The 11,444-nt window shown below is 36.8% G+C and overlaps 2 protein-coding genes across 3 annotated transcripts; one reads left to right on the forward strand and one right to left on the reverse strand.

Annotated features, from left to right (window-relative positions):
• The first annotated feature begins 4,164 nt into the window (after positions 1 to 4,164).
• Positions 4,165 to 9,222, forward strand: LOC131162017 (14-3-3 protein 1). Of its 2 annotated transcripts, XM_058118114.1 has the most exons (4): positions 4,165 to 4,845; positions 4,979 to 5,101; positions 8,632 to 8,748; positions 8,896 to 9,222. In XM_058118114.1, the coding sequence occupies exons 1-4, from the start codon at positions 4,348 to 4,350 to the stop codon at positions 8,914 to 8,916; spliced, it is 759 nt and encodes a 252-aa protein (XP_057974097.1). In that variant the 5' UTR covers positions 4,165 to 4,347; the 3' UTR covers positions 8,917 to 9,222. The 2 variants fall into 2 exon arrangements, with proteins under 2 accessions (XP_057974097.1, XP_057974096.1); XM_058118113.1 differs by having other exon boundaries at positions 4,171 to 4,845; positions 8,632 to 9,222.
• Positions 8,890 to 10,159, reverse strand: LOC131162018 (uncharacterized). Its single transcript, XM_058118115.1, has one exon. The coding sequence runs from the start codon at positions 10,157 to 10,159 to the stop codon at positions 9,305 to 9,307; it is 855 nt and encodes a 284-aa protein (XP_057974098.1). The 3' UTR covers positions 8,890 to 9,304.
• Positions 10,160 to 11,444: the final 1,285 nt, after the last annotated feature.

The raw sequence follows: 11,444 nt of genomic DNA on the forward strand, positions 1-11,444 counted from the left end.
AAGCTAGGATACACAAACCCATACAATACTAAGGTATACAATCCCATAAATACCATACATACTCCGGGTGTCTACAAAAACCATCACGACAACTCGGTAACAAAATCTCGTACCTAATTAGGTACTAACAACAGCTAATGACACCCCCGCTTCCGATTGCTAGGATGCTAACTACGACTACCTAATGGACCTGAAAACATTGTACGTATATTTGGGGTGAGACACCTCTTAGTAAGGAAGAAAGTAGGCTATATTAGTGTGTGGCATACCAGTGTTATTTTATGCAAAACATAACACTATACAATACGATACAATTCAAAAACATTTCCATACAGTTCCAATATTTTCACAAATTAATTCCAGTACATACAATACCCAAAACATATGGTCAGTGTCGTCACACTAATACACAATTATGCTATGAAACCCGAAGCTTCACAGCGATTACATTGTCAATACGATGTAGCTCACACTAGTACGCAACTACTCCATGAACCTGAAGCTTCACAATGATTACATTGCCAATACGCAACTACTCCATGAAACCTCACAGTGATTACATTGCCAATACAGTGTAGGTCAGACCCCTCGGTGACCAGCCAGGATACGTAGTGATATTTCACATCCTCGAATATAGAGCCGGACACTCTTACCCACAGTTTTCACACCGGTACATGGCGCAGCGTACGTTAATTAGCCCCCACATAGCTGTTTCGGCGTATGATAATTAGCCGCCACTAGCCGATTTCACAAAACCTGGAATCATTTTGGAACTCACAGTCCTATTCATATCAGCGTATGGTAATTAGCCGCTACATAGCTGTTTTACAAAATACCTGGAACAATTACATACAACCATACATACCACACTTATTTGGTTTATGGCAAATCATATCATTTTCCAATTTAAGTATACGGTTTATATAAATATGGATAACTTTCATCTTAATAATATAGTTTAAAAAAAACCAACAGTTTTCCAAACAAAGTAGAGATGATACCCAAAATCCCCAAATTTTTCAAAAAACTGTAACCCGAAAATCCCGTATTTTACCCGATAGATTTCCCTAAATAAGTTACCAAAACATACATACGATCGTAGCCTACAAGCTTACTATTCCTGATTTCAAAAATAACTGATATAAAATGAATCCCCTTACCTTAACCCAAATTCCAACTACGAACTCTACGGTCCCCAAAACTACAAACTGAGACTCCAAAACCTACAAACCACAATACCATACCTGCTAACAGTTCATACTACTACACATATTTTGAATCAGAAAAGAAAACCGAGCCTTACCTTAATTTTATCCCGAACCACGAAATTGCTCGAAACGAGATTCCGATTCGCTAGAAACATAGAGAATCCTTCCCTGATCCTCGCAGTAATGTTAGATTTATGAATTTAGCGACGAATGGCGAAGAAATCAAGAGAGAGAGAGAGAGAGAGAGAGAGAGAGAGAGAGAGAGAGAGAGAGCTTCGAGTTCTAGAGAGAGAGAGAGCAAAGATATTAAGCTAACTTAGCCTTGAAGCAACCCTTTTTGGATATTTATAGCCCTTTGACTCAGGTAAATTCGTCGATGAGTCCGCCATTACCTTCGTTGACTTTTCCAAAATCCCTTGGGATCTCCTCGTCGACGAGACACTGAATTTGGTCGCCAAGAACAGAAGGGACTTCGTCGATGAACTCTGGCTTCGTCGACAAAGTTTGCCAAAATTACCACTTTACCCTTATTTCAAATATTAAATCCACATACCCTTCTTTCAAAATTTTTGTAGAGAATTTCTAAGCTAATTAGCATGCTAATTATGTTTTGAAATGGGGTATTTATAGAATTCTCAAAAATTTTAACCGTTAGGGACATAGTGGAAATTTTTAATTTGTTTAGTTAAAAATTAACCCTATTTTAGCGTTGAAAATCTATTGAACCTGAAAGGTTCAGTTGACTGGCACCAACGCTGGTTGGCTGACCTCAGTTAAAAATTTGAATTTTGTAAAGGGTTTAGTCAGCTGTGAAAGGTGTTGTTCGGCCGAACCAAAGATGATTTCTGAACCTTCGTAAGTTCGGTCGATTGAGGCTAAAGTTCAGTCTGCTGATCGGTCGGCTGAGGGCCTTTTGTGCTTAGTTGGCCGATTGATTGAGCATTGAAGAATAGGCCAAATAGGATAGGTCAGTCGGCTGGGCATTTTAGTTCATTTTGGGGTCGGTCAACCGAGCTTGACCAAAATAACAATATTGCCCTCAGGGCATGGTTGTTCGGCTAAGGTGTTGAAAACGTGAATAGGTCGGTCGACCGAGGTCAATAAAAAATCCAAGTTTTTGCCCTAATTTTTGACTTTGATCGATTTAGCTGGTTTTAATTGGGTCAACGAGTCATTTTAAGTTGACTAAGGTTAAATTGCATTGATATGATTTAAGAGAAAGTAGGAACATGGAGAAGGCTACTACATATCAGCCATCCGTGGCGACACACAGCAGCAAGCAGTATTTTCTTTATTTTATTTTATTTTTTGGAAAATTTTAAGAGCTGATATGTGCTCCCCTAACTTTTTTAAAAAAAATTAATATATATTATTTTTTCTTTTTATTTTCTTTTTCTATTTTGTTTCTTTTTCCTCTTTGACTAATTTTTGAGTTTTAATTGATAAAAAAAAAAAAAACACTATTTGGGGAGTTTGAGAGAATTTTATTTGGATATTTTAATTTTAAGTGAATTAAATCCTCTAAATAATCAATGACATCTCAAGATTTTGCAAACTTATCCAATTCCAAAATTTACCATACCCTTTTAATTGAACTTTTCAAAACAATTCATGAATCAAAATGAGACAAAGTATAGGATGCTTACCTTTTCAATTCTTTACTCCATACTATTTCTGATGTCATGTCCTCTTAATTCTTTTCAACAATTTTGAACTGCTCCTTTTCCTTTATTGCTTCTCGACTATTCCTAATTAATTAACTTTTACTTCTTTCATTCTCAATTATACAATCCTTTCGCTAATTTCTTTCCTTTCAAACTTTGCAATCTTAGTCTCATAGTCTTTCCTATCTCACTCCTTTCTTTCTCAAATTTTTCCTCCATTTTTTTCCCTCTTCTCACCATTTTTTGAAGATCACTATTTATAGGCCTTGGAGAAAACAATATATTAACTTTGATTGATCAATATAATTTGATTGATTAATCAAATTAATAAAAAATTGATTGATTTTTTTCAATTTTAATTTGTAATTACCATCCATTTCTAACTGGAATATCTTCTTATGATGGTTTGTGCATGTGAAGCATGAAGGAGCTGGTCCATCAAATTTTTATTATTTTTAATTTTTTTTCCTTATCTATATTGAATCATTATGTATATTTTTATTCATTATCTTTTGAAATTACACAAATGAATATTTACAAAACAATGCTTGAATTTGAATTGAAAAATATTATACCTAGGAAAGGACCCAAGAGGATACTAAAATTAAAACAAGTGAAAAAAAAATCCAAATTATGTTATTTAGAGTCCCAGGCAAAATGGGGTGTTTACCATGTTGTCTTCAATTTTCCCTTCCACTTGTATAATAAATCCGAGATATCAAAATCTATTAGTACTATTAATCTCTTCATTATCAAGTCTGATCTTCCCTCGACTACTATTCTTGACATTACTGAAATTACATTTCATTATTTTATATTTTATTCCTACTTATTTTAATTCGTTAGACTCCAATGCAACTTCAAAGTTCTAACTTAAATTTCACCCCGCTCCTACTATCATCAATCAACGTGATATCACTTGTAAACCAAAATCAAGTACGATTTATTTTATTTTTATAATTAAGTTTTGAGCATCGGTCCATTCATTTCACTTGTGAAATAATTAAAATAAATTATTATCAAATTATTTTAAAAATATATAAAATTAATTCAAACTACCTTCATATAACTTTAGTTAATCATATTATACATATTTACAAATTTTAATAATATAAAATTGTAAAGGATAAAAAATTCATTCTTTTGAACAAACAAATTTATTAGTATGATAAAATATATGTAAGTAAGTTAAATTTAAAAATAGAAGTTAAGAAGTAATTTCAAATTTTAATTAAAATTTAATCATTTCATGGGGAAAATTCAAATAAATGGAATCCAAATGCAAATGAGAGAGGGAAACTGTGCAGTTGTGGGTCGCCCAAACAGAACCTCTGAAATTTGTCGTCGTCTCGCCTCCCACATACAACAATAGAAAGCACCATCTTCGCCGGTCTAATCAGAAAGCACCAAACAACTCTCTCTCCCTGTCTCTATCTACCCCTCCCTACCTTCCTCCCTCGCTCCCGCCCTCTCCAATGGCGTCTGCGATTCCAGAAAACCTGAGCAGAGAACAGTATGTGTACTTGGCGAAGCTCGCGGAGCAAGCCGAGCGCTACGAGGAGATGGTGCAGTTCATGGAGAAGCTGGTGGTGGGATCCTCTTCCGTCTCCGAGCTCACTGTAGAGGAGCGCAATCTCCTCTCAGTGGCTTACAAGAACGTCATCGGTTCTCTCCGCGCCGCTTGGCGCATAGTCTCCTCCATCGAGCAGAAGGAGGAAGGCCGCAAGAACGAAGATCACGTTGTTCTAGTCAAGGACTACAGATCCAAGGTCGAGTCCGAGCTCTCCAATGTCTGCGCCGGCATCCTCAAGCTCTTGGATTCGCATCTGATACCCTCCGCCTCTACAAGCGAGTCCAAAGTGTTCTATCTGAAGATGAAGGGGGATTATCATCGGTATCTTGCGGAGTTCAAGGTCGGGGATCAGCGTAAGGAGGCTGCGGAGGATACGATGCTCGCTTACAAGGCTGCTCAGGTGCTTATTACCGCTTTGATTTTAATTTAATTTTCTGTCTTAGGGTTTTGAGTGTCTTTAAGTTGGGGACAAGGGAATTAGGGTTAGGGTTTTGGTTTTGATGTCGTTGCTGTTTTTTTTTCTTGTTCTGAAGGATATTGCGCTTGCTGATCTTGCACCTACGCATCCAATAAGACTGGGGTTGGCGCTTAATTTCTCTGTATTTTACTACGAGATTCTTAATTCATCTGATAAAGCTTGTAGCATGGCCAAACAGGTATTCTTTATCGCCTTGGATCGTATACAATTTTGTAAATTTGATTATTTTTTTTCCCCATGTTTGGAGGAAATCTGAGGAAAAGCCAGGAAGTTGAATTTTGAATTCTGTGACAATAGTCCATGTTATTGCTCCCAAGTGAAAAGTAAGTTTGACCACTTCCAAGCACTACAAAGTTGAATTATGCTCAGTTGAACGAGGCACGGAATATAAGAAACAAACTTTGGTTTCTTTTTCTTCTCATCATTTCTGCGTGTAAATTCATATGATTTGAACAGGCGTTTGCGTGGCTTATTTTTTAAGTGTCTATCTCTGATGTAGACAGAAACTGAAATGGGTTTGACTTCTGGATAATCTGCCTATGATGCTTGCTTGCTTGGCCACCCAACTTTGTAACCCCACTAAACATCATGGAGGGGGTGTTAATGCATTTTTCAAGGATAAAAATGTATTATGTATCAATATCATAGCTAAAACTGAGGTGAATCCAGTGATAAAGTAATCACTTTTGTCAAGTACACTTCAAGAAAAAATATGATACGGATGTTGTGATGTCAATTGGCCTCCAAAAGTTGGTTGCTTTAGCAATTTCCATCTCTATTAGGCTTAGTTAGAAGGGAATCAGCTTAGATGTTGTCACATCAATTGGCATTGAAAATTGGTTGCCTTAGTATTTTCCATCTCTGTGAGGCTTTGTGAGGAGGGAAATTAGGCTAGAAATTTCATTTAATGTGGCCTACAACCAGGTTGAAGGACCGATTGAGTTCTTTTGTGATCATAATTTCCTGGTAGGTTCCTATCTTGTTTCATAAGAAATTTGTATAGAATTTTTTAAAGTTGTACTTGTTTCTCTATAAGGTAATTGTCTATTGACTTAATGCTCAGGGTCTAATTTTATATTAACACCTCAAATTTTTCAATTCTATTTTTTTTTTCTCTAAACAAATCATAGCAAATGTTAGAAATCAATCATTGAAGATCTGTTTTTAACCCTACCCCAAGCCATCTTCTGGATCTCTCTCTCTCTATTATGGGTCTGTTAGTGATTGTTATGCATGAATATATATTGTTGAATATGAAGCGTGGTTTTGATTACTGGTTGATGCTTCCTTTAGATTTTGTAAACATTAAGATTTGACTTTGGCTGTAATAAATATTATTCTTCTGTTTCATCTCAAGTACCCATTGGCCATTAATGCATGTATGAGCGTGAATTTATAGATGGATCAAACTAGGTCATGCTGTGCTGACGTACTTTGAAGTTAAGCTTCTCCATTCTTTCATGTTCAGTTCTGTGGCTCAGTCAGCTAGTTTTCCTATTTTTGTCTTTGTAGCTCAGTCAGCTAGTTTTTCTAGTTTTGTCTTTGTGACTTGATTGGCTAGTTCTCCTAGTTTATCTATGCAAATTAAGATGTGTTCGCTTCATTCTATTTCCATTCTCGATTTTGGTTTGCTTCTTACTCTGGAGGAGGATGGTTGCTGTCCATAAGATATGATACTGTGTTAGGCTAATGAGATAGACTATGTAATGTAGAACAGTAAGAGAGACTGTGATATAGAATAGTAAGAGAAATAGAGAGAGAATTAAGGGAGAGAAACAGAGGGAAGAAGAGAAGAAAGAACAAAGGAGGAGAGAGAGAATTGTTGCAGGGCTGAGCAGAGAGTTAGAGACAGATCAGGGAGAGAGACAGAGAAAGAGGAGAACAGGTAAGAGAAGAGAGCAGGAAGGAGGATGATGGAGAAGAGAGGGACAGGATGAGAGAGAGAGAGAGAGAGAGAGAGAGAGAGAGAGAGAGAGAACCAGTCTGGAAATCTAAATTCAAATATGATAGCTGTCTAATACAACACACAAGAAAAGTTATTATGTGCCCAACGTTAGAACTAAAGCAACTAATTGCAAAATAACCCCAAATACTTAGAATACACAAAACAACACAAAATTAGCTGAACTTCTAAAAAATAACCAGAATTTTATCAACTAAAATAAAAATACTCATTTCTAAAGCTATAGCAATATAAGGGTTTGTCAGTTTAAGGATCCAGAAACTTGTACCCAAATTCTTGTTTTCGGAAATGAAAAAAATCAGTTGTATTATGCATATTTTGTATTCAAAAATGTATTTGGATAATTAAGTCGAAGTTTAGTTTTCCAAAGATGAAAATGGAGAATGTGTTTGGATAATTTGGGAATGGTTTTTCTTTTTTCCTTTTTTTTTTTGCCCCCCGGATGACTGGCATTCAACATTGGTGGGTAATAGCGGGTGAGCATGGTGATGGTGGCAGCAACTGATGGTGGTCAGTGGTGACGGGTTCCTGGATGACAGCTGCTAATGGTAAGTGGCAGTGGATGGGGTGAGAGTTGGTTAGTGGTGTGGGTGCTGGTCAGAGGTGGTGGTGATTGGTAGTGGTGGCAGCTGATTATGTTCAGTGGTGATGGGTTGCAGTGCATGGTGGTGGTGAGGATAACGGAAACACAGTTGTGGCAGTAGCAAAAATGAATTTTTTATAATAAAAATTACTAAAATAAACCAATTTAAAAATTGAGTTTCTAAGCTTCAACAAAGGGAAAAAGAGGGAAAAAATGCAAAAAAAAAAAAGAGGACCAAACAGGACTCAAAAACCTATTTTAGTCATCCACAGCCAGTGACAGTGTAATGGCCCGTAATGACATGTGGTCCATAATGGTTACGGTCGTGATTCGGAGGACCTCTAAGATGCCACCCTGTGATGGTCTTGGAAACCACATAACAACTCTTGCTGATTTCTAAAACTATGGTTGAGAGTTTTAGATTGTATAAGGATTTATGGAAAACATCATTCTATAGAATCCTAAAATAGGGCATTCTCAGGATTGTATATGGGAAACAGTTACGTAAAAATGTCAAAACACTTTTTTTTTTTGCGTATTTTTTGTATTCCTTATTCCTTGGATACAGAAAACTGTATCTGAAAACTTAACCAAATGGGTCCTGCATCCAGAGTTGGGTGCGTTTTTTTTTTTTTTTTTTGTTCTTGCATACAGCTGAGTCAACATACATCTTTTCCCTTATTTGTGGAGAACGGGAAACAGTTCTGTAAAAATGTTAAAACACTTTTTTTTTTTCGTTGGTGCTTTTTTGTATTCCTTGTTCTTGGATACAGAAAACTGTATCTGAAAACTTAACCAAATGGGTCCTGCATCCAGAGTTGGGTGCACTTTTTTTATTTGTTCTTGCATACAGCTGAGTCAACATACATCTTTTGCCTTATTTGTGGAGAATACGCCAGTTCCTCACAATATCAACTTTGTTATGTTGTGTGAATTCCTTCATATTCATAGTACCTATCATGGTTCTGTTGGTTCAGCACCCATATCTCTCTTTTACATTGATGATCTTCTCATTTAACAACTGTGAATCTTTTGACTGTTGTCTGAGTCTGATTTCTGCTTTCTTGTAGTACTATAATCCGGTGGAACATTAGTCTGATTTTCTATAATCCACGCTGCATTTCTATTGATTGGCTTCTAAATCTAAATATTATCCTTACAGGCATTTGAGGAAGCCATTGCTGAGCTGGACACACTGGGTGAAGAATCATACAAGGACAGCACTCTTATCATGCAACTCCTAAGGGACAATCTCACACTTTGGACTTCAGATGTGCAGGTTGTTACTCCTCTCTCTCTCTCTCTCTCTCTCTCTCTCTCTGCAGTAGCATATTTAGGCAGGTTCTTCTTGTTTAATAATCACCATGGATTACACAGAACCCGAGTGATCCAAGATCTAACTTCAGCTATGTTGGCCTAAATGCAGGACCAGTTGGATGAGGCATAGGTGCTAAAAGCTGAGGAGGCATGTTCTTCTCCGGGAGGAGGTGGGCTTCGAATGTCATTTGTTATGTGATGATCAAATGTGTGTAGTCTGAAAATGGGGCATCAAACCATGGCATGAAGCTTCAATACTTTGAACCTTTAGAATTTTATATGATTTGGAATGTGTAGTATTTGTTGTGAGTACAGAGTTGCTTTTATTTACTGCAGTTTGCACCTGGGTGACAGGTTTACAGTACCCTTATTGCATTATTTAGAAAATTATAGGCATACGTGGAATCCAAAACATCGACAGATATTGGAGTTGCAATGTTTCTCCCTTTTTTATTTTCATCATCCGTGGCATTTCAATAATTTTCATAGATGGACCCTACCAGATTTACCTGAGCATCTCAGTATTCACCTTGGCTGACTGTCCCTTTAAATACATAGAGACGGTCCCCATTTTCAACGCCATGCCAATGGAGGCTGCACTTGTCGCGCATTATCCTTTGTTTGTGAATGAAGAGGTAATCATCCAGTGGGAGAATTTTGTTGCTCAGCAGTAGCTGCCTCAACTCACAAATGGTGCTGCAGTCCTCCATCTCCAGAGGAATTGTTGCTGCATTCAGCAAAGAGGAAGAAGTCTGCACGACCAGATCGAGCCTTCGCCTCGGCGGGTTATCACTAAGATGACTCATTGTCTTGAGGAACACAACAATCTCTGAAAACTGAGATATTCCATATTCAATTAGGTTGCGGAAGTCTTCGGACATCTCAATCCCAGAAAAATAGAGCATCATTCTTTTGATTGGGGTGCTGTTGATTACATGGATTTTCTCTTTTAAGCTTCGAACAGTGTCGGTTGAGTCCACCTCTACACTGATCTTTTTTGTGGAGAACTTGACAATTACTTGAATTTTGTTGGAATGCACTGGAGGAGGCTCCAAATGTAGGATTCTGAGATCGATTCGGGTGCCTTCGGTAACAATTGGGTAATCGTCCATGTCGAGTCCATCAACTAATTCCCACCCAAAAACTGCCAGTGTTTGGGAAGCCACTGGGATACCCAGGAGGCGTTCTATTTTGCATTTGATTTCCAGGACGGGCTCTTGGACGCCCACCTCCACACCAATTTCATGTGCTCTTGTGGCAATGATCACCCTCATTCTGCTGCTCTGCGCACTCAAAAATACAGATGATGAGAAATAGAAATTGAACAGTATATTTTCAGCATGTGCCTGGTTTAAACATTCGGTTTGTGACATGGAATTGAATAAAAAAAATTGAATGAAAGAACATAGAAAAAGTGCGTACCAAATTTTAATTCATTTCATTCGATTCTATTGAATCAAATGCCGAACGGATAGACTACCTGTTACATCAAACAACTGCTTGTTTTTGGTGTGACAATGAAATGTTTTTGCACCTTCCTGAACATTACAGAGGAGCAAAGTTTTATAGGCGGGGGTCATGTTGAAAGAATGAGTATTAGTGAGTTTCTTGCGGTCATTCCGAATGCATTTTGTTATTTCTTTCTCAGCATTTTCTCATGCAAAATTCACTTGTAGAATGCATTCAACGTATGCCTATCTTCTCCTTCTCTCTCTCTCTCCCCCCTTCCCCTAACCTGAGAAAGAGAGCGAGATTCAGTCTGAACGCATTTCGTTTTTCCTTCAGGGAATGATCTCATGCAAAATTCACCCGTAAAATGCATTGAACGTATGCTTGTCCAGAGGACAAGTTGTCCTTTCACCCCTTTCCCCTTCCCTCGGGGCTCTATAGAGAGAGAGAGAGAGAGAGAGAGAGAGAGAGAGAGAGAGAGAGAGTGATCTAATTGTGTGGGTCTCAGTTTTTAGTCTCTTAAAAACTTAACAACAAAGGGTACACATGTCACAGAATGACATGGCCTGAAAACTTTAAACAAGCCTTCATTTGGACTCTAGAAAATGTTGGGACTAAATTAATAAGGGATTGTGCCATATGTTATTTTGTTTTAAAATATTTTATAAGAAGAAATTTGATTATAGAAGAAAGAATATACAGAAAGGATAATAAATCCTACAATGAGAAAAAAAAAAAAAAATCATGTATTCACACATGTTGATACTCCAAAATTTACTATTACTACTTGGGTTTTATTTTTTAATGTGGTAAATGACTGATTTCCTCTTTGTATGTAAAAAGATAGAAAAGCAAATTGGTCATTTTCTTGTTTGAGAAAAAAATACAATGCCACTTGTATTTTTTTGAGTCCTAATAGCGAAGCTCTCTACATAATCAACTTTTAGAAGTGCTCAAGTTAAATATTTTAAAAACAAAAAATTAAAGTACATTTAAGTTGTGTATAAAAGCATAAATAAACACATCAAATTTGTCTTTGCCTATACTTGAATTCAATATAAATTTGTATTATATTTTATTCGCATCCATACAAATTTAAAAGCAAACTCCCTAAAATAGCATGAATGAATTATGTATATCATAATAATTTAATGGGCAAAAGATATTTAACTTTTTTGAGATTTGCCAAAAAGACAAGAACCTCACTTG

This window comes from Malania oleifera, chromosome 8 (genome assembly GCF_029873635.1).
Source record: "Malania oleifera isolate guangnan ecotype guangnan chromosome 8, ASM2987363v1, whole genome shotgun sequence".
NCBI classification, from domain to species: Eukaryota; Viridiplantae; Streptophyta; class Magnoliopsida; order Santalales; family Ximeniaceae; genus Malania; species Malania oleifera.

Bases quoted from the DNA above. Each gene is read 5' to 3' on its own strand.
- LOC131162018 (XM_058118115.1), bottom strand. From the start codon at position 10,159: ATGTCACAAACCGAATGTTTAAACCAGGCACATGCTGAAAATATACTG.
- LOC131162017 (XM_058118113.1), top strand. From the start codon at position 4,348: ATGGCGTCTGCGATTCCAGAAAACCTGAGCAGAGAACAGTATGTGTAC. The intron at 4,846-4,978 runs GTGCTTATTACC...CTTGTTCTGAAG, and splicing joins TCGCTTACAAGGCTGCTCAG to GATATTGCGCTTGCTGATCT. The intron at 5,102-8,631 runs GTATTCTTTATC...TTATCCTTACAG, and splicing joins CTTGTAGCATGGCCAAACAG to GCATTTGAGGAAGCCATTGC.